The sequence below is a fragment of the Nycticebus coucang genome, chromosome 4 (assembly GCF_027406575.1).
Source record: "Nycticebus coucang isolate mNycCou1 chromosome 4, mNycCou1.pri, whole genome shotgun sequence".
Lineage (NCBI taxonomy): Eukaryota > Metazoa > Chordata > Mammalia > Primates > Lorisidae > Nycticebus > Nycticebus coucang.
This window is the reverse complement of record NC_069783.1, coordinates 114,024,468-114,047,604: the sequence shown is the minus strand read 5'-3', so window position 1 is coordinate 114,047,604 and position 23,137 is coordinate 114,024,468. Positions and strand designations below refer to the sequence as shown.

At 49.2% G+C, this 23,137-nt stretch overlaps 1 protein-coding gene across 1 annotated transcript; it reads left to right on the top strand.

The window, feature by feature from the left end:
* Positions 1-3,483: 3,483 nt before the first annotated feature.
* ORAI1 (ORAI calcium release-activated calcium modulator 1) lies at positions 3,484-20,828 on the top strand. Its single transcript, XM_053586996.1, has 2 exons — positions 3,484-4,036; positions 19,811-20,828. The coding sequence occupies exons 1-2, from the start codon at positions 3,737-3,739 to the stop codon at positions 20,426-20,428; spliced, it is 918 nt and encodes a 305-aa protein (XP_053442971.1). The 5' UTR covers positions 3,484-3,736; the 3' UTR covers positions 20,429-20,828.
* The last annotated feature ends 2,309 nt before the right edge of the window (positions 20,829-23,137 follow it).

Below are 23,137 nucleotides of genomic sequence, written 5' to 3'. Positions count from 1 at the left end.
AACTCCTGTGTTCAAGAGATTCTCCTGCCTCTGCCTCCCAAATAGCTGGGACTACAGGCGCCTGCCGCCAACACCCGGCTTTTTTGGGTTGCAGCCATCATTGTTGTTTGGTGGGCCTGGGCTGGATTCGAACCTGCCAGCTCAGTTGTACGTGCCTGGCGCTGAGCCTTTTATTTTATTTTTTTATTTTTATTTACTTTTTTTGAGACAGTCTCACTTTGTCTCCCTCGGTACAGTGCTATAGCGTCACAGCTCACAGCAACCTCCAACTCTGGGGCATAAGTGATTCTCTTGCTTCAGCTTCCTGAGTAGCTGGGACTACAGGCACCCGTCACAGCACCTGGCTATTTTTTGTTTGTTTGTTTGTTTTTCTGCAGTTTTTTTTTTTTTTTGAGACAGAGCCTCAAGCTATCACCCTGGGTAGAGTGCTATGGCATCACAGCTCACAGCAACCTTCAACTCCTGGGCTCAAGCGAGTCTCCTGTCTCTGCCTCCCAAGTAGCTGGGACCACAGGCACCCGCCACAACGCCCGGCTATTTTTTGGTTGCAGCCGTCATTGTTGTTTGGCGGGCCTGGGCTGGATTCGAACCGGCCAGCTCAGGTGTACATGGCTGGCGCCTTAGCCGCTTGAGCCATAGGCGCCAAGCCTTTTCTCTAGTTTTTTGCCAGGGCCAGGTTTAAACCCGCCACCTCAGGTATATGGGGCTAGCACCCTACTCCTTTGAGCCACAGGTGTCGCCCAGCCTGGCTATTTTTTTTTCTTTGGCCGGGGCTGGGTTTGAACCCACCACCTCCAGTATATGGGGTCGGTGCCCTACTCCTCTGAGCCACAGGCACCGCCCCTGGCTATTTTTTGTTGCAGTTGCCACTGCAGTTTTAGCTGGCCAGGGCTGGGTTCGAACCCACCACCCTCGGTATATGGGGCCTGCGCCCTACCCACTGAGCCACAGGCGCTGCCCCCTTTCTGTTTTTTTGTTTGTTTTTTGCAGTTTTTGGCCGAGGCTAGGTTTGAACCCTCCACCTCTGGCATATGGGACCAACGCCCTACTCCTTTAAGCCATAGGCGCCACCCCTCTTTCTCTACTTTTAGTAGACAAGGGTCTCTCTCTTGCTCAGGCTGCTCTCAAACTCCTGAGCTCAAGCAATCCTCTACCTCAGCCTCCTAGAGTGCTAGGATTATAGGCATGATCCACTTTGCCTGGCTTATTCTAGCTTTAAAATAAGTCTTTATTATTTCTGATTTGTGCAGATGGGATAATTCAAACCCCAGAGAATTACAAGGAAAGAGGTAGGAGCAGAGGAGCTAGAGAAAGGAAACCATAGCCACCCCAAACCCCCTTTCTGAATCACTACTCTTTTGATCCTCCTAAATTAGCACTCCTAGTTTGTAGCCTCTTCCCCCTGCAGACCTCAGGGCCCATCAGCCCCCAAATGTTGTGTGTATGCATCCCTTGAGCTGGGGGTTCCCTGGAACTAAGGACCTTTCATTATTTTTTTCATTTAACTTGCTTCCAATTCAGTCTTGGGTGTTACAGACTGTCAGAGGCCCTGGAGTGAGAGAGAAGTGATTTAAACAAACAGATCAACACACAAATAAGCTAGATGATTTCAGCTACTGCATTGATCAAAGCTATAAAAGGTAGAAATCAGGGGTGATAGATCTTGATAAGGGGGCACTTTGCACAGGGAGAGAAGGTCTTTCTTCCCAGGTGATACTTGAGCTGAGACAGAGACACAGATGGTAAGTGGAAGGGGGTAACAAGTATAAAGGCCACCAAGAGAAATAGCCCAGTGAGGTGAGATTTCAAATTCCAAGTTCCCCATCTTCATAAAATCACAGAAAAAGTCTTCTGAGGGAATCCCAGAGACTTTTGGAAGAAGGGGGCCTTCACTTATTCCATAACATGATTGGGTGGCCAGGCACCCTCTAGTGGTGACAAGAGTTAAGTGTCATCTTTCTAACCTGCAAGGCCACATACTTGTGACTTGACTATGAGCTAATTCTGTCACTCACTCCTGTCTTTCCCACATTTCTTCACTCAACAAATATGTACTGAGCACCGAGTATGTGCCAAAGAATATTCTGGATGCTGGGGATATAGCTGTGAAACTGAGGTCAAGGTCCCTGCCCTGATGTTGACATCCTAGGGAGCAGTTCCAAGCCAAGTACTCCACCCCTACTTTACCTCTGTCCCCCACTAGTCTGAAGCAAAACTGGCCTTCTACTACTGCTCCAACAGCCAGATATCCCTGATTCAGGGTCTTTGCAGTTCCCTTCCCCCTGGAAAGCCAGTCTCCAGCTCTTTACATTGCTGGCTCAGGTCTCAGCTCAAATATGACGTAGTCAGAAGAAAAGGTGTGGACTTACTTGTTTATTGTCTCTCTCCCTGTCCCTCCACCCCCACATTAAAATATAACATTCCATTAAGTTTATCGTTTTCCTGCAGTCTCTCAAGCTAGTAGTTAATAGTGCTCAGAAGACACTTGCTGAATGGGTTTGAGGATTCATTACTTCAAAAAAAAGACAGCTTCATGGCTCCTGTGTGTAATCTAAGCACAGTAATCCAAGCACTTCTGGGGCCAGAGGGAGAGGATCGCTTGAGGCCAGGAGTTGCACACTAGCCTGGACAACAAGGTGAGAACCGGACTCTACAAAAAATAATTAGCCAAGCATGGTGGGGAGAAGCTGAGGCAGGAGGATCCCCTGAGCCCAAGAATTCAAGGGTGCAAAGGCTGCTGTGAGCTGTGATTGTGCCACTGCACTCCAGCCTAGGCAGCAGCGCAAAACTCTATTCCTAAAAAAATTATATGTGTGTCCACACACTCACCAGTATGTGTTAAATCATCCTTGAGCCGCAGCCGATCTCACTGAATGTAGGCGAACAAGTGAACAAACACACCAAAAATCTCCAAGTATTTTAAAATTAAAGTTGCAGTTCTGGCACTACTCACCTCTTTTATTCTATTTTTCGTGTACATTTAGCACCTTCTAAACTATTATAATTTACTCATTGGTGCTTGTATGCCCCCTCACTAAAGTGTAAGCTCCAAGAGGGCATGGCACCTTGTCCATCTTGTTCACCACTCTACTTCAGTGCCTAGAACAACGCTGGCACCCAGCAGGCGCTGAATAAACACTGACACAATGAACTCTAGACCTAAGCCCGCTTTCTCCTACAGACCTTGCACCACCTTGCAGGGGAAATGGGCCTCAGGAGGCGCTCAGAGGTGACCCCAGGCGGCTTGACCAGGAGTCCGGCTCCGGGAGACGGGCCAGCAGAGCAGCTGCCGAGATGGGAGGGACCGAGAGCAGCAGCACCGCAGGCCTGGAGTAGCTGAACGCTTCCAGGAAGACGCCGGCGCGCGGCCGACTGTGGGCGGCGCCCTGGGAGGAGATTGATCTCATGATTCGCGCGGATACCGCCTACCTCTTGGCGGGCGGGGCGTATGCAAACCAGCCCGGGTGGCAGCCAATCGCCGTACGCGTCGGGGGTCCGGGACCCGGGGATCCGGGACACTGGCCCGCGTAGTCTCGCGTCCGAACCTCCGGGGACTTTTGCTATTGGCTCTTGCGGGACTGTGAGCTGAGGCTGCAGGCGCTTCCAGACCTCCTGTTAGTGTGCAGCGGGCCCGGTGAGGTCGGGCCCGCGTGGAGGGAGGCGGAGGCGGAGGCGGAGGTGCGGCGGGTTGCCTTCGTTGGCGTCCGGGCCGGCCCGCGCCTTTGCAGCGTGCTCCATGCATCCGGAGCCCGCCCCGCCCCCGAGCAGCAGCAGCCCCGAGCTTCCCCTCAGCGGCAGCAGCACCAACAGCGGCAGCCGCCGAAGCCGCCGCCGCAGCGGGGACGGGGAGCCCTCAGGGACCCCGGCGCCACCGCCCGCCGTCACCTACCCGGAGTGGATCGGCCAGAGTTATTCTGAGGTGATGAGCCTCAACGAGCACTCCATGCAGGCGCTGTCCTGGCGCAAGCTCTACTTGAGCCGCGCCAAGCTCAAAGCCTCCAGCCGGACCTCGGCTCTGCTCTCCGGCTTCGCCATGGTGAGCTTGGGCCACCCTGCCCTCCCCCCTCTCCTGTCCTGATCGCTCCCGCCCGGGGCCAATGGGGAGTAGGCCAGGCTGGCCTGGAGTGAAGGGAAGATCTGGGAGACGCTGTCGTGAGCGCTGAAGGGGGCTCAGAGGTCCTGGGCTTGAGGTGCGGTGGACGACAGGTGACACTGATGTGATGTGGTAACAAGCCATACAAATCTTCAGGGTTGGGGGGTTCAGGTACCTGATGCAGCAAGGAGAGAGGAACACAGCAAGAACGATGCGTCCCCAAAGTTAGATCCGTTAGAAGCCATTCCCACATGTGTTCAGGGGCAAAGGAAGGACTCAAAGGGTCTAACAGGATGAGGAGAGAGACCCTGCAGCTGTCTTGTGCCCCCACACCTGAGGCCTGAAGGTATTGCTGTGTTCTTTTACCATCTAACAGAGGGGATTTCCTGACACTCTTTTTCCACTGCATTTTCCGAGGGCCTTGGCTTGGGGGTTTGACAGCCACTCCCCACTCTCAGTTTCTTCTCCAGAAACTTGCCACTGAGTCACTGGGTGTGGGGGAGGAGGATGGGACATGTTCCTGTTGAATAGGCTCTTTCTTGATTTAGGGGGTAGGCACATTTTCTCTCCCTCCTTGTCTCATAGGGCTGAAGTAAAAAGCCTCTGAGGGGTGGTGTGGGTGAGGCTGCAGGTTGGGCCATGAAGCGGCTTCTGGAGATACCTTCAGGCCTGGAATCTTGAAGTCCGTCTGGGGCAGGGCACTACATAATAACTACATTATTATCACATTTGGTGACATCAGCCTGCATGAATAGGGTCACCCTCCCTTCCCCCCAGTTCTGTAGCCCAGAGCATTCCTGCCTCCCCTTGAGTGAGCTAAGCATGGAGAGAGGGAGTGGCTGTGCCCTTGGTGTTTCCTTGTGTTTTCTTGGGAAGGGAGTGTGTCTGGGGTTCTTGCTGTGTTCCACAAACAACTGGGCCAATGCAGCAAATCTCAAATTTTTTTAGAGGCCTCTGGGGTTCAGTGGGAAGGCCAGATTGGGGGTCATACTGTGCCACTTGCTGCCTATGTGACCTCAGGCAAATCACTATCCCTTTCTGGGCCTTGATTTCTGAATCAGTAAATGAAGGCTGCTACTTAAAAATTTTTCTGGCTTGGCGCCTATAGCTCAGTGAGTAGGGTGCTGGTGAGTTCAAACCCGGCTCGGGCCTGCTAAACAACAGCGACAACTGCAACCAAAAAAATAGCCGGGTGTTGTGGTGAGCAGCTGTAGTCTCAGCTACGTGGGGGGCTGAGGCAAGAGAATCGCTTAAGCCCAAGAGTTTAAGGTTGCTGTGAGCTGTGACACCACGGCACTCTTCTGAGGGCGACATAATAAGACTCTGTCTCAAAAAATAAATAAATAAATAAAAGTTTCTCTGACTTGAGCAATGAAACTGAGGAAGCCCCTGAAAGGAAATCAGAGAGAGAGAAAGCATGTGTACGTAAAAGAATAGCACCCTAGTTTTCAGTTTGGATATGATGGAATCCTGTTTTATCAGTACTAAGTACTAAGAAACCAATCTTTGCCTTGTGCCTGAACAATCTGTAAGAATAGTGACATTTACCAGTCACTCAATACTATGTGCTAGACACTGTGTAGGTTCCCTCACTTCTAAGCTCACTCCTCAACAGCCCTTTGAGGTGATTTTGTCAGGGGACTTTCCCAAGGCCACACAGCTAGTCTGGGAGAGCCGAATTTGAACCCAGGTCTGCTGGCATCAAGAACTTGCTTAGGCACTTGTACCATCTGTGGCGTATGGAGTTCTTATCAATGTCCACCTATGGATATATGAGGACCAGGCCAAAAAAATGAGAGATAGAGCAAAAAAGTCTCTTTTAAGTCAAGTTTTGTAACTGGAGGAGAGGGAGCCACCAATTTTCAGATGGGGGCCATTCTCACCCCCCCCTTTTTTTTTTCTTTCTTTCCTTTCTTTTCTTTCTTTCTTTCTTTTTTTTTTTGCAGTTTTTGGCTGGGGCCAGGTTTGAACCCTCCACCTCTAGTATATGGGTCCGGCGCCCTACTCCTTGAGCCCCAGGCACTGCCCTCTTTCTTTTCCTTCTTTCTTTTCTTTTCTTTCTTTCTTTCTTTTTTTTTTTGGGGGGGGGGCAGGATCTGGCTCTGTCACCCAGGCTAGAGTGCAATGGCCAATGGCCTCATCATAGCTCCACTGCAAACCTTGAACTTCGGGATTCAAGCAGTCCTCCTGCCTCAGCCTTCCAAAGGGCTAGGATTACAGGCGTGAGCCTCTGCCCCTGTCCCCATTCCCACATTTCTTTTTTTTTCCCCATTTCCCCCATTTCTTGCAATCATGAATTCATGACTGCCCCAGTCCCCTTCCCTCTTTTAAGAGGTGAGAATCCACCCAGATGCTCAAGACTATGATCCTAGCACTCTGGGATGCCAAGGAAGGAGGATCTCTTGTTTTGTTTTGTTTTTTGAAACAGAGTCTCACTTTGTTGCTCTTGGTAGAGTGCCATGGCTTCATAGCTCATAGCAACCTCAAACTCTTGGGCTCAAGAGATCCTCTTTCCTCAGTTTTCATTTTTAGTAGAGATGGTGTCTCACCCTTGCTCAGGCTGGTATTGAACTCTTGAGCTCAAGCAGTCAACCCACCTAGGCCTCCCAGAGTGCTAGGATTACAGGTATGAGCCACCATATCTGGCTTGAAGATCTCTTGAGTTGAGGAACAAGAGACTGGCCTGAGCAAGAGCAACACCTCATCTCTACCAAAAATAGAAAAATTAGGTGGTGGTTGTGGTAGGTACCTATAGTCTCAACTACTCATGAGACTGAGGGAGGAGGATGGCTTGAGCCTAGGAGTTTGAGGTTGCTGTAGCTAGGCTGAGGCCATGGCACTTTAGCCTAGATGACAGAATGAGACTCTGCTCAAAAGAAAAAAAAAGACCAGGCACAGTGGCTCATACCTGTGATCTTAGCACTCTGGAAGGCTGAGGCGGGTGGATTGCTTCAGTTCATGAGTTTGAGAACAGCCTGAGCAAAAAGTGAGACCCCATCTCTACTAAAAATAGAGACTGAGGCAAGAGGATTGTTTGAGCCCAAGTTGGAGGTTGCTATGAGCTATGATGCCAGGACACTCCACCCAGGACAATAGCTTGAGACTCTTTGTCTCAAGAAGAAAAAAAAAAAAAGAGGTGAGGATCCAGATGGGTGACACTTTCCTGCCTTTTCAAGCCCTTTCTTCCTCCCAAAAAAGGCAGGCCTCGGGCGGCGCCTGTGGCTCAGCAAGTAGGGCGCGGGCCCCATATACCGAGGATGGTGGGTTCAAACCCAGCCCCGGCCAAAACTGTAACCAAAAAATAGCTGGGTGTTGTGGCGGGCGCCTGTAGTCCCAGCTGCTTGGGAGGCTGAGGCAAGAGAATCACGTAATCCCGTGTGACGCCACGGCACTCTACCTAGGGCAGTAAAGTGAGACTCTGCCTCTACAAAAAAAAAAAAAAAGGCAGGCCTCGTAGTCAAACGGCACCTCCTTCTTCCTCTTGCTAAAAGCAGTGTGGGGAAGTCAAGAGGCTGAGGCAGCCAGTGGCAGTGGGTGGGCCTTGGCTCACCCAGTCTTATCTCTTGGGGACCTTCCTGGGTCTGCTGGTGGAAGCTCTAAAGTTCTACAGGCAAGGAAAGGCAGAACCTCATGACAGCCTCCATTCTGGGGCAGTGGTTATAAGAGGGTAACCGCCTTTGCCATGAAGCTGGAAATCTGTGAGAGAGATGGGATGAGGTGGGGGTCAGCAGGGCAGGTCTGACCATGCCCCACCCTCACCACAGACTCTTGGCCTGCGCATAAGCTTCAGAGAAGAAGGGGTGCCAGGCAGCCCGATGCCATGGTAACAGAGTGACAAGTTTCCTGGACTATTCTCCCTTGGCCTATGAGTCAGCACAACCAGCTTCCTGCCCCCAGAGGGCTTCCTTCCTTGAGACCTGGAAAGCCAGAGGTGCTAACATGACCTTTGATCTCCAGGGGACTGGAGAGTTGCCAAGGATGCCAGCCTCACCTGCTCACCAGGTGAGATTGAGAGTGGGTCTCCCAGAAAGCCTGAAGGGGATTGAGAGATTCCCCACCTCTTAGGTGGAAGAGCCTGGCCAGGTGTTCATGAAGTATTTTTTGGCCACAGGCCATGGGACCTCGGGCAAGTGCCTTTATTTATTTGAAGCTAGTTTTCTCATGTGCACAAAGATGGCAAAGATCCTGCTCTGCCATGGGCTCACATGTGAATTTCTGAGGCCAGACTGAGCTTGTGAAGAATTTAGGAATTTTCAAGATCTAATGACATACATCTTGGTCAGACCCTCTGCAGATGAGATTCTTGCTTCAGACAGCATTCCTGGAAATATAGACCTCAGCTAGGATGAGCACTCCAACTAATGAAAGATATAGAACAAAAAGAAAGAAAGAAGGAAAATACAGAACAGGAGGGCCTGGACACAGCATGTGATCAGCATCCCGCAGTGCTCCTGAAGCCTAATATACTCCTGTGGCTTTGATTCAGGTCATCTAGTGCCTCACTTTACCTCTTGGCAAGAGGAAGCCAGTCTCAGCCTGACCCTGTCTCCCGCAGGACCAGTGAGCACACGTGGCGACTCAGTCTGCTAGGGAGGGCAGGCTGTAACATTAACCTAAGCAGAAGATAATTGGGAAGGACAGCCTGCTGCCGTAAACAAAATGCTTTCCACGACCTGAGATCAATTATTTTTGGATTATCTGCCTCCTCAAGTTCTCTACCCACCAGCACCCTTTCGTCCCCAGGTTTCAGAGCGGGTTCAGAAGTTGCGTGGAATTGCTATGAAAATAAGTTTGGGGTGGCACCTGTGGCTCAGTCGGTAAGGCGCCGGCCCCATATACCGAGGGTGGCGGATTCAAACCCGGCCCCGGCCGAACTGCAACAAAAAAATAGCCGGGCGTTGTGGCGGGCGCCTGTAGTCCCAGCTGCTCGGGAGGCTGAGGCAAGAGAATCGCTTAAGCCCAGGAGTTGGAGGTTGCTGTGAGCTGTGTGAGGCCACGGCACTCTACCGAGGGCCATAAAGTGAGACTCTGTCTCTACAAAAAAAAAAAAAAATAATAAGTTTGAAGAAAAGGCTTAAGGCCTAAGACATTATTGGGCCTCCGTGATTCATTCCAACTTCAGGAGCCACGGAGCTGAGCAAGAAATTGCTATTACTGGGCGGCGCCTGTGGCTCAGTGGGTAGGGTGCCGGCCCCATATACCGAGGGTGGCGGGTTCAAACCCGGCCCTGGCCAAACTGCAACCAAAAAATAGCCGGGCGTTGTGGCGGGTGCCTGTAATCCCAGCTACTCGGGAGGCTGAGGCAAGTGAATCGCTTAAGCCCAGGAGTTGGAGGTTGCTGTGAGCTGGGTGAGGCCACGGCACTCTACTGAGGGCCATAAAGTGAGACTCTGTCTCTACAAAAAAAAGAAATTGCTATTACTACCCACATCCTTAATCACTGATAGTAATTGCTATTATAATTGTTGACTGGGCTCTTGGCAATAGGCTGGACGCTGTGCCACTTGGGCCACCTTGTGTGATCATTCTACAACTTGGTGAGAGTAGGTGGTCATCTAGATGAATGATTTCTCCACCTGGGTGGTAGGTTGCAGAGCCCTGTGCCTGTGGGTGGTCCTGTTACTATGGGAGATAAAGCCTCAGACAGTTGGAGGACAGAGCTAAGAGGCTCAAATGTAGTAGAACAAAATAAGACACTCCAGCCAGCTTGAGTTCAAATCCCAGCTCTACCTATTAGAACTGTGAGACCTTAGGGAAGTTACTAAACCTTTCTGGCCCCAGTTTCCTCATCTATAAAATGGGGTAAGAGTAGTACCAACCTTGTTGGTGTGAGGATTCATTGAGTTAATATTTGCAAAGCACGTCCATTACTTGACCCAGGTATCTAGGAAACTCACCGTGTTCCTAAGGTGTTGGGGCTAGGCCAGGCATGGCATGGTGGAAGGTTTTGGGGCTGCTTTAACAAAGGTTAATTGAGTTAGAAGAATCTGATTCTACCTGAGCTTTGAGGGTGTTAGAGTTAGGACTTTGGGAAGAGCCCTCTGGTCAGAGGAAATGGCAGGAACAATTACAGAGTCTGGGGGAAAAATATAGGGGCTGAGGTGGCTAGGGTTAAGGGTGTGTAGAGAGTAGCAGAGAAAAAAGTCAAATCTACCCAGGCCAGCTGATGGAGGGCCTTGATTAGCTGTTCAGGAAGTTCAAAGTCTTGAACCGGCAATAGGAAGCCATTGAAGATTTAAGACAAATGGTTCTCAACCTGTGGGTCACCACCCACAGGAACTGTATTAAAGGGCTGTGGCATTAGGAAGGTTGAAAACCACTGTTTTAGAAAGAGGAGTTATATTATGAATTCTATAACAATGATAGTAGCTGCTATTTTTTATTTGAGACAAAAGTCTAATTCTATCTACTTCAGTAGTGTGCTATGGCGTCATAGCTCACAGCAACTTCAAACTGGTAAGCTCAAGTGATCCTCTTGCCTTGGCCTCCCAGGTAGCTGAGAATGCAGGCATGTGTCACCATGTCTGGCTAATTTTCTTTTTTTTTTTTTTTTTTTTTTTTTCTGGCTAATTTTCTTTCTTTTTTTTTTTTTGTAGAGACAGAGTCTCACTTTATGGCCCTCGGTAGAGTGCGGTGGCCTCACACAGCTCACAGCAACCTCCAACTCCTGGGCTGAAGCGATTCTCTTGCCTCAGCCTCCCGAGTAGCTGGGACTGCAGGCGCCCGCCACAGCGCCTGGCTATTTTTTGGTTGCAGTTCAGCCGGGGCCCGGTTTGAACCCGCCACCCTCAGTATATGGGGCCGGCGCCTTACCGACTGAGCCACAGGCGCCGCCCTAATTTTCTATTTATTTTATTTTATTTTTAGTAGAGACAATATCTCTACTACTGATGAGCTAAAGCAATCTTCCCTCCTGAGCCTCCCAGGAGTGCTAAGATTACAGGCATGAGCCACTGGTGCCTGGCACTCACAGTAGTTTTTAAAAGTATGTACTATAGACAGACAGCTTGAGCCTAGAGGTTAAGATCCCCCAGCTAGCTGGGCAAGGTGGCTCAGGCCTTTAATCCTAGCACTCTGGAAGGCCGAGGCAGGTGGATTGCCTGAGCTTAGGAGTTCGAGACCATCCTGAGCCTGGGTGAGACCCTTTCTCTAAAAACTAGCCAGGTGTTGTGGTGGCGTACTTGTAGTCTTGGCTACTCGGGAGGCTAAGGCAAGAGGATTGCTTGAGCTGAAGAATTTGAGATTTCTGTGAGCTATGATGCCATGGCACTCTACTGAGAATGACAAAGTAAGACCCTGTCTCAAAAAAAAGATTCCCCCAGCTAGTTGAATTCAAGCTCTGGTCTGTCTGGGAACCTTTTCCTCTCTACCATCCTCTCACTACCACCCCCGTTCCTGGTTGATCACTGAGCCTTTGAAGTCTTCAGATGCCCTATACCTGCTTTTTGGATTTGCACATTGGGCTATGTATAAACAGAATTTTGCTGAATGCTCCAAGAGGAAGATTTTCTCCCTGCCCAGCAGAAAAGCCTTTTGTAACATTTCACAAATCCCTGTGGCATATTTCTGTGTCCCTCGCTAGTGAAGAACTACCTCTAAGTACATTTGGTGAGGCAGCCCTGGGCAGGGGTTGTGGGTAGAGTTCTCTGGGAGAAATAAAATTGAATATAAAATTTAAACATAGCAGATTTCTCTCTGATGGGGTTTCTAAGAGTCCTTTGCTCCCCAGAGGGATGTCTCAGACAGAACCACAGACTATTTTCTTTGGAGAATCTTGTAGGACTGTTATTTGACAACCTTCTTTGGGGAGCATTGTTCTAACCTAGGTGTTAGCCAACTTTCTCTGTAAAGGAGCCATGCGGTCTCACTGGTAACTGTTCGAATCCACCATTGTAGCTAGAAAGCCACAGACAACATAATATGTAAGTGAATGGGCATGGCTTGGTGCCAATAAAACTTTATTTACAAAAATTATAGTCTGGGCTGGGCGGTGGCTCACACCTGTAATCCTAGCACTCTGGGAGGCTGAGGCAGGTGGATTCCCTGAGCTCACAGGTTCAAGACCTACCTGAGCCAGAGCTAGACCTCATCTCTAAAAATAGCCAGACTGGCCAGGGGTAGTGGCTCATGCCTATAATACTACACTCTGGGAGGCTGAGGCAGTGGATTGCCTGAGCTCATGAGTTCGAGACCAGCCTGAGCAAAAAGCAAGATCCCGTCTCTACTAAAAATAGAAAAACTGAGTCAAGAGGATTGCTTAAGCCCAAGTTGGAGGTTGCTGAGGTTTTACAGCACTCTATTCAAGGCGACAGCTTGAGTCTCTGTCTCAAAAAAAAAAGAAAGAAAAAATAGCCAACATTGTGGCAGGTGTCTATAGTCCCAGCTACTTCACAGGCTAAGGCAAGAGGATTGCTTGAGTCCAAGAGTTTGAGATTGCTGTGAGCTTTGACGCCATAGCACTCTACCAAGGGCAACAAAGTAAGATTCTGTCTCCAAAAAAAAAAAAAAAAAACTAGTCTGCAGGCCTTAGTTTGCTGATCCCTGATCTAAGCTGTGGTCTCCAATCTTTTGAGCTCATACCCTTATTGAAAATATTTTTAACACTAGCCTTAATATTTGTAGGTTTGTGGGCAGGGCACTGGCTCCATATAACAAATGTGGAGAGTTCAAACCAGGCCCTGGCCAAACCGCTGCAAAAAAATAGCTGGGCATTGTGGCAGGCGCCTGTAGTCACAGCTACTTAGCTGAGGCCAGGGAATCACCTAAACCCAGGAATTGGAGGTTGCTGTGAGCTGTGTGACACCACGCGCTCTACTGTGGATGATAAAGTGAAACTCTGTCTCTAAAAAAAAAAAGAAAGAAAGAAAGAAAAATGTTTGTAGGTTTGTAAATTATATATGCATTCTAATAAAACATCTTGCTATTATAAACATACATAAAAATAAAAAACAGGAAAGTTGGAAGGATGAGCTAAATAATCAATGAATATCATTAGACATTCCAATATGATCTTCTAAGTCACGGGGATCACTTAGAATTGTCCATTGAAAATTGTAGACACCCCGGGCTGAAATTCCCAAGGTCAAGTCTTACCTTGAACCAGCACTAGATGCTGGAGAAACAGAAATACCTCAGAGTAAAACCAGAATTCTATATTTAAAATCTGTTTGGGTGGGGGGTAATAGGGACGCATCAATTAAAGGCAGTTATCACAGTCTGAAAATACTCATTTGCTTGAATGTTTAGTATCTGTCATCCTTCCTCAGTACTCCTTTCTGGGGCAGGGATCTTGTTTTATTTCCTGCTTTGTCTCCAACAGAGCCAGAAGGTCTTCCAGGCACATAGCAACTTCTTAGTAACTATTTCCCGTAGATGAATGAAAGGCCTAGGTCCTCACTTGGGAGCCCAGGGAACAGCAGTCACTTGGAAGATAAAATCTGAAGAAATAGGAATTAGCAAATAGAAAGTCTAGACCTGGCAGGATGTGGTGGCTCATACCTGTAATCCCAGCAATCAGGGAGGCCGATTGGTGATGGGTGAAATTGCCTGAGCTCACAGGTTGGAGACCAGCCTGAGTTAAAGAGGGAGACCCCGCCTCTAAAAAAATAGCCGGGCATTGGCTTGGCACCAGTGGTTCAGAGAATAGGATGCTGGCCACATACACCGAAGCTGGTGGGTTCGAGCCTGGCCTAGGCCTGCTAAATAACAATGACAACTGCAACCAAAAAATAGCTGGTCGTCGTGGCGAGTGCTTGTAGTCCCAACTACTTGGGAGACTGAGGCAAGAGAATCACTTAAGCCCAAGAGTTGGAGGTTGCTGTGAGCTGTGATGCTGTGATGCTTCGACACTCTACTGAGAGCGACATAATGAGACTATGTCTCAAAAAAAAAAAAAAAAATAGCCAGGCGTTGTGGTGGATGCCTATAGTCCCAGCTACTTGGGAGGCTGAGACAGGAGAATTGCTTGAACCCAACAATTTGAGGTTGCTGTGAGCTATGATGCCATAGCACTCTACCAAGGGTGACAAAGTGAAACTCTAAAATCTAACCTATGTCCTGCTCCACTGCCACTCCATCTGCAGGTTCAACTTATTAGTGGCTTATGACATAAATTTAATGAGCTGTAACTGGCATTTTTAAAAATGAAGTAAGAATGAAATGAAATAGAAAGCAGCACCATGCATTACCTCTTGAAAGAAAAGGCTCTGTTGGCATGCCCCAAGGAGAAATGTTTGGTGTAGCTTTCAATTCTGTTATAAATGTGTGTATCTATTTATAGAAACATTTGGAGTACTGAAGTGTCATAGTCAAGAGTTTGTAAACTGCTGGACTAGGCCTCAATCCCTTCTTAATAGATGGTTTGCACTTGAGGTGGGGCTGGCAGGCTCAGACAGCTCTGGGTGACCTGAGGTGACTACAGCTTGGAGGCCCTTGTGTTCCAGGCGGCAGCCACCCATCCACCCACCTTGAATGGTGGACAAGAGAAGACCCAGGCTACTGGGGAAAGGAAAGTTGGGTCTCCCCATTGTGGGCGCTGAGGTCAAGCTGTGCTTAGGCAAACTGCTACAGAAGGGCCTAGACTTCAGGCACCAGGTACCCAGGGTCCCCATGGAGACCAGCAGGAGTGAGGAAAGGTGGTTGGTGTCGGGCAGGGTGGGCAAATGCCCAGTTAAATCAGCCATGGCCAGCCAGGCCCCACCCTTGGCAGAATTACATAATCTTTTTCTTTGGCTCTTGTCTGAGGTTTGGTCCTCAGAGTTCCCTCTGGGAGCCTGTGGACCTGGGTGGGGCTGGCTATCTCTTGCCCACTCCATCCCTTTAGGACCCATGTGTTCAAGCAGGCTGGTGTTGGGCTGGAGGCTGTTTATTTTGGGTTAAGGGCTATATTTACCTTGTGAAGCTGCCTGCAATCTGATCTGATCTGATCTCCCTGGGACTCTGCTGGGGCCCTGGGAGTCAGCTGCCAGATCCTAGAGGCCCCCTAACTTTGCTGCCCCCACCTGAGGGTAGATTTCCCAAGCAGGAAACATCCTGGAAAAAGCATTGGCTTTTATTCCTGTGACATTTCCATCAAGTTCCATGCCTTGTGCCAATGGTTTCTTTCTTCTCACTCAGAATCATTCTTTCACACAGCCTTGTGGCATTGAACTTGGTCCCAAATGTGGGAACATACAGCCTGCCTGTGGGGCTGGAGTTCCAGGAATCATAGGATCCAGCAAGGCTAATGGGGTTTCTTCCAGAGCAGGGCAGCAGGCCCCTTCCTCTTCCTTGGAGGGATCAGACTGTTACCTAGCCTAAGACCTCAGAGAGGGCTGGCTACTTTTGGTCATGTATGTCCCACCAGCTGCTGTTTTCTGGCCCTGGAGCCTCTGACAAATGGCATGGAGCATGGTGATCTCTGCTCTGTGGAGGTGACCATCTGGCCAGATGTGGTTTGGTATGGAGTGGGAGGTTGGAACAGGGGTGTACAGGGTCAGCTCTCTGTAGCCTCAGCCGAGAGTATCCAGAGCTATTTCTTTTCTACTTCAAGTTCTGTGCTTTTCTTTCTTTTCTTTTCTTTTTTTTTGTTCTTTTCTTTCTTTCTTTTTTTTTTTGTAGAGACAGAGTCTCACTGTACCGCCCTTGGTAGAGTGCCGTGGCGTCACACAGCTCACAGCAACCTCCAGCTCTTGGGCTTAATGTGATTCTCCTGCCTCAGCCTCCCGAGCAGCTGGGACTACAGGCGCCCGCCACAACGCCCGGCTATTTTTTTGTTGCAGTTTGGCCGGGGCTGGGTTTGAACCCACCACCCTTGGTATATGGGGCCGGTGCCCTACTCACTGAGCCACAGGCGCTGCCCTTGTTCTTTTCTTTTTTGTCTTTTTCTTAGAGATGGGGTGTCCCTATGCTGCTAAGGCTGGCCTTGAACTCCTGGGCTCAAGTGATCCTTCCACCTTGGCCTCTTGAGTAGCTGTGACTATTGGCATGTGCCTAGCCTATATGTCCTCCTGAATAATGGTATTACTACATAGTAATCTTTGACATTTAAGTTTATTACATACCAAGACTTGTTCTAAGGGCCTCATACAACGCAGTAACAAGCAAACAAATTGGCCCATTGCGTAAATGTGGCAGCTGTGGCAGAGAGAGGTTGAAATGCCTGTCCCAAGTCACCAGCTTGGTGAATGGTGCATGAGCCGGTTTGTATCCCGCTGTGTGGTTTGGGCCTGTGCTCTCAGCTGCTCTAGGGAGGAAGATATACCCTCAGGGGTGGCTAGAGTGTAGGTGAGCACCAGGTGGGGGACAGACTGAGAATGTACACCTGTGTGCAAGCCCTGCACACACACTCTCAGGGCCTGACCTGCCTGAGGGCTCCAGACATTTCTGATGAGTGGGTAAATAAGCAAGTAGATAGCAGGAGACCTGGGTGGACTTGGGGCAGCCAAGCAGCAGCCTTTGCTGCTTGTCCTTTCTCAGATTTCAGGTTCTGGGGCAGCAGGCCAAAACAGGAAGAGGAAGTACTGGGGGTGGGGAGGTGGCGAGAAACACTGGCTGCTGAAGGGGGCCCCCTTTTCCAGGTATGGGCAGGCCTGGGGCAGAAGCCAGGAGAGCCATGGGATGCCGCCCTTAATGTACTGAGCCCTGCTCTGGTGGCCTGCCCCATGCAATGCCCTTCACCCGCATGTACTAAGAATTCTCGGGGTTGGCTTTAGGCCACAAGTGATCTCAAAAACAGTCAAAATCCTGATGGCACTGCCCCAAATTTATATGAGCTTGAAATGTTTTATAAACTCCTGGGTTGAAAAGTACATAAATTGTCAGTTGTGGGAATTCTTAGGCAAAAGCCTATGAATCCCATTGCAGTTGTCTACAGAGTCTGAAGAATATACATATCTAGATGTTTTAAGGAGAATGAATACCCACTGTTTTTACCAGATTCTCAGTGGTGTCTGACCCCACGTCAGCTCTAGACTGGGAGGGTCTTGACAAAGGTCACAAGAAACATGAAACGGGCAGTTCTTGATCTAGAACCCAAGTCTGCCCATTTGGCCCTGAGTGTGCCCCCTCAACAGGAGGGCAGAAACCCTGGGAGAATTTCATGTAAAGATAGTGGGCTTGCGGGACATGGTGCCCGTAGCTCAGTGAGTGGGGCGCCAGCCACATACATCGAGGCTGGCGGGTTCGAGCCCAGCCTAGGCATGCTAAAGCAACTGCAACAATGACAACTGCAACCAAAAAAAATAGCCAGGCATTATGGCGGACTCCTGTAGGCCCAGCTACTTCAGAGGCTGAGACAAGAGAGTTGCTTAAGCCCAAGAGTTTGAGATTGCTGTGAGCTGTGATACCACTACACTCTATTGAGGGTGACATAGAGAGACAGTCTCAAAAAAAACGAAAAAAAAAAGATAGAGGGCTTGGGGGTAAAGTTTGTCACGTGATTTTTAAAAAGCTTGCTTTTTTTGGAGACAAAGTCTCACTCTGTTGCCCCAGGCTAGAGTTCTTTGCAGTCATAGCTCACAGTAATCTCAAACTCTTGGGCTTGAGCAATCCTCTTGCCTCATCTCCCAAGTAGCTGGGTCTACAGGCACCAGCTGTAATGCCTGGCTAGTTTTTCTATTTTTAGTAGAAACCAGGTCTCAACTTAAGTTGCTTTTGAACTCCTGACTTCAAGCAGTACACCCACCTCAGCCTCCCAGAGTCCCAGGATTACCAGCGTAAGCCACAATGCTCAGTCTCAAAGTTTGCTTTTATTGAAGATTTATTATATGCTAGGCACTGAGTGTTTTACATGGATTAGTTTAATCCTCACATAAACCTTCTGGAACATGTGCCATCATTCCCATTTTACTGATGTGGAAACTGAGGCACAGAAAGTTAAAGGAACTTGTCAGAGTCATGCAGCCTAATAAAGGGCAGAGGGGTTAGAGTTCAAAGCCAGGCAGCCTGGCAGAATGTGGGGAAGGAGGGCAGCCCACTCCCTTCACCGGGTGTGAGAAAAGCAGGCTGCAGGAGCTCCCTGCTTATCTGAGGATAAACCAGCCTTCCCCTGAGCCTGCCATATACATAGCACACACTTCATGAAGAGTCCCTATCCTTGATGGTGTTACTGCCATTGGTACCTGCCGTCCCCCCCACCCCCTATATTTCCAGCCCTCATGGACTGACCCTAGCCACCTGCCTGCCACCCGCTCCTCCCAGCCCAGATCTGATGATCTGGCTCCTTCCATGGGGGTGATTTTCCAAGGCTCAGGTGAGAGACAGCGGGTGGCAGGCCCAGAGCATGTCCCCATTGACCTCAGATCCATGGTCTCCAGGAACTGGGGAGTAGCTAGTGCATCAATGCCCAAAGCTGGGGAGGAGACAGCCCCAGGGCATGGGGGCTGTCCAGCCAGCATGACAGTTGAACCCATTGCTCTGGGAAGCCTCTCTTTGTACTTGTTGGGTCGTTGTACTATGTTCTCAGGAAGGGCCTGGGTGTGTCCTGGGAGGGCTGTCACCTGTCCAGCCACTATCCCTCTGCTCGTCCCCAGAGCAGAGCATAAAGGAGAATCTTCTGCTTAGATGTGAGGATGTGGGGCCAGCAGGGATGTGGGTTGGTGATTGTTTTTTTTGATACAGAGTCACCCAAGTTGGAGTGCAGCGGCACCATCACAGGTCACTGAAGCCTCCAACTCCTGGGCTCAAATGATCCTGCTGGGACAACAGGCACACACCACCACGTCTGGCTTTTTTTTTTTTTTTTTTTTTGTAGAGATGGGTTCTCACTATTGTAAATCTAGTCCTGGGCTCAAGTGATCTGCCTCAGCCTCCCAAAGTGCTAGGACTACAGGCGTGATAGCCACCCTGGTTCCCTGAAAATAACACATCCTCCGAAAATAAGACCTACTTACAGGAAAGATAAGATGTCCCCTGAAAATAAGACCTAGCGCATCTTTGGGAGCACACCTTAAAATAAGACACTGTCTTATTTTCGGGAAAACAGGGTACTATACCTGCTTTTTTTTCTTAGAGACAGAGTCTCACTTTGTTGCCCTCGGTAGAGTGTTGTGGCGTCACAGTTAACAGCAACCTTCAGCTTTTGGGCTTAGGCAATTCTCTTGCCTCAGCCTCCTGAGTAGATGGGACTACAGGTGCCTGCCACAATGCCCTGCTATTTTTTTGTTGTTGTTGCAGTTTGGCCAGGGCCAGGTTCGAACCCTCCACCCTCAGTATATGGGGCCGGTGCCCTACTCACTGAGCCACAGACACTGCCCTGTACCCGTTTTTTTTTTTAATAAACGTGGTTTTTTGGAGGGGGATTAATCCCAGGGATGTGAGGTTGCTTTTATGAACGTGAGTTGTTGGTTTTTTTTGCAGTTTTTGACCGGGGCCGGGTTTGAACCTGCCACCTCTAGTATACAGGGCCAGTGCCCTACTCCTTTGAGCCACAGTCGCAGCCCAACATGGTTTTTTTTTTTAAATGCCTTATTTTGGAGATAAGAAAGTTGAGGCTCAGAGAGGTTAAGTGACTTTCCCAGTATCACACAGCTACTGAGTTAACAGAGCCAGTAACTTCTATCACGTCTCAACTCTTAACTGGGTGGGCCTTATTATCCCCATTATGTCCATGTGGAAACAGGCTCAATGAAGCCACATTCTGGCCAGGGTCTCAGAGCCTGAGAGGAGGAAAGTCAGGAGTTGAGCATAGCTATGTGGGCCTGGACTGTGCGGGCACTCACCTTCCCTGTCCTCCCACAGGTGGCGATGGTGGAAGTGCAGCTGGACACTGACCATGACTACCCACTAGGGCTTCTCATTGCCTTCAGCATTTGCACCACGGTGTTGGTGGCCGTGCACCTGTTTGCACTCATGATCAGCACCTGCATCCTACCCAACATCGAGGCAGTGAGCAACGTGCACAACCTCAACTCAGTCAAGGAGTCACCCCATGAGCGCATGCACCGCCACATCGAGCTGGCCTGGGCTTTCTCCACTGTCATTGGCACACTGCTGTTCCTGGCTGAGGTGGTGCTGCTCTGCTGGGTCAAGTTCTTGCCCCTCAAAAAGCAGCCAGGCCAGCCGAGGCCCACCAGCAAACCCCCAGCTGGTGGTAGTGCAGTCGCCAACGTCAGTGGCAGTGGTAGTGCTGGCGGTATCACCCCTGGCCAGGCAGCTGCCATTGCCTCCACTGCCATCATGGTCCCATTTGGCCTGGTCTTTATTGTCTTTGCCGTCCACTTCTATCGTTCATTGGTCAGCCACAAGACGGACCGACAGTTCCAGGAGCTCAACGAGCTGGCCGAGTTTGCCCGCTTGCAGGACCAGCTGGACCACAGAGGGGACCACCCCCTGACACCTGGCAGCCACTATGCTTAAGCCCTAACAGCCTGGGCCCTCCAGAGGTTTGGCCTTACGCCTTCCCCATGACCTTGTCTTGCCCCAGCCTTACAGACAGATGGCCTATACAAGGGGCTGGGCTCTATCAGGGGGCAAAGAGTGGAGGGGAAAGGCTTTTTATAAAAGAAATTTCTGCACTTTGAAACTTTCCTCTAAGAAAATAAGCACTTCTGTTCTTCCAGCTCCAGGTACACCTCCTGTTAGGAGGTGGTGGGGGCTGCAGTGGGGTCAGAAGTTCCTTTTGTCCCCCCTCTTCCCCTGTGCCAGTGCCACCTGGTGGTTCCTTTTTCATCCATCTCGACCTCCTTCCTGGTCAGCATCGAGAGAGGTGTGTGTGTGTGAGAGAGAGATTCATAAATATACTCTTAAGGGACACCTCCTTCTCGTGTCTTGTGTTTTCTGGATCTGGCTTCTTCCTCCTGGTACCCTTTTCAGGTGAGCCTATAAGCAAAGTTTAAAAAACTTTTGCACAAAGTTTTATTTTGCAAAATTTCAAACCTACAGAAAGTTGCATGAATAGTAACTGAAACATGGTACAACCTCCATGGTTGACTACCCCTCTACATGGACCACCTTTTTTTTTGAGACAGAGCCTCAAGCTGTCTCCCTGGGTAGAATGCCATGGCATCACAGCTCACAGCAACCTCCAACTCCCGGGCTCAAGCGAGTCTCCTGCCTCCGCCTCCCAAGTAGCTAGGACTACAGGCGCCCACCACAACGCTTGGTTATTTTTTTGTTGCAGGCATCATTGTTATTTGGAGGGCCCAGGCTGGATTCAAACCCACCCGCTCAGGTGTATGTGGCTGGCACCTTAGCCTCTTGAGCCACAGGCACCAAGCCGGACCACCTTCTTAAGTTGACCTAATTTTCTTTTTTTTAATTTTTTTTACCTAATTTTCATAAACTGGACATGCACCACGTGTATGTATCACTACAGTAGGCCTAGTTCCTTCTGTCAACCACTTCTGTACACTAACCAGTTTGTTATAGTCCTTTGGGTGGTCAACTTAACACATGTTCTATTCTATGTAGTAATTTCTTGTCATTTACAGGACTTAAACAGTGTACAAAGTCACCATGAACACCGAATTAGCAGATATTAACTGTTACCAAAGAGGTTGATCATACAGGGTTGGGGTTCCTATGAAGTTCTGGACATACTTTTTTTTTTTTGGATTTTGGCCAGGGCTAGGTTTGAACCCACCACCTCTGGCATATGGGACCGGCGCCGTACTCCTTGAGCCACAGGCGCCGCCCCTGGACATACTTTTCAACTGATCACTGTGTAATTTGTCTCATTTGTATTTCTGTTTGAAGATATTTTTATATTGTTGACTCATTATTAACTCACAGCCAACAGCATTGTAATGTATGCCAGGATAAGTATTTTCTCCGTAAGACACATAACCTTCCACTTAGGAACATTTGACAGCACTCTAGTGTTACATTTAGAGACAGTTTAAATAGCAAAATCACCAAAAACATAAAAATGTGACTCTAAGTAGACTGAGTAAAGAACACTCGTTTAGAGAGTGGAAATGAGAACTCTAGAGTGTCACCTTGCCAGGCGTGGTGGCTCACGCATGTAATCCTAGCACTTGGGAGTCTGAGTCAGTTGGATTGCCTGAGCTCACGGGTTTGAGACCAGCCTGAACCAGGGCGAGACCTTGTCTCAAAAAATAGCTGGGCATTGTGGCAGCGCCCGTAGTCCCATTACTTGGTAGGCTAAGGCAAGAGAATCACTTGAGCCCAAGGATTTGAGGTTGCTGTAAGCTATGACACCACAGCACTACCAAGGGCAACAAAGTCACTCTCAAAAAAAAAAAAGTGTCACTTTGTTCAACCTCAGGAAGTAGGCACATTCACAGATACTAAAGCCATGAATAAGGAGATGGGGCAGTGCCTGTGGCTAAGTGAGTAGGGCACCATCCCCATATACCGAGGGTGGCGGGTTCAAACCTGGCCCAGGCAACAAAAAAAAAAAGCCGGGCATTGTGGCAGGCGCCTGTAGTCCCAGCTACTTGGGAGGCTGGGGCAAGAGAATTGCCTAAGCCCCAGGAGTTGAAGGTTGCTGTGAGCTGTGATGCCATGGCACTCTACCAAGGGCAATAAAGTGAGACACTGTCTCTACAAAAAAAAATGAAGATGAACGGTGTATACTTTTCCCCTTGAGCCATGTACTTTTGTTAAAGATACTGTCCATGCCCAAAGACTTCCTCCTAAAACCAAGGACATTCCCCCACACAGCCACAATTCAGTGAACAAATTCAGGAAATTTGACATAGATAACAATTATCTAACATAACATTCCTGTTCTATTTGCCACTTGTCCCAATAATGTCCTTCTAGAAATGCTTTTACCACTTCAGGATCATGTATTATAATGAGTGGTCACATCTTAAATTTCCTTTAGTTTGGAACAGTTCCTCACCCATTGTCTTTTCTTTTTTTGCGACAGAGTCTCACTTTTTTTTTTTTTTTTTTTAAGGTGTATGTACTTTTTTTTTTTTTTGTAGAGACAGAGTCTCACTATACTGCCCTCGGGTAAAGTGCCGTGGCTCACACGGCTCACAGCAACCTCTAACTCTTGGGCTTATGCGATTCTCTTGCCTCAGCCTCCCAAGCAGCTGGGACTACAGGCGCCCGCCACAACGCCCGGCTATTTTTTTTTTTTTTTTTTGTAGAGAC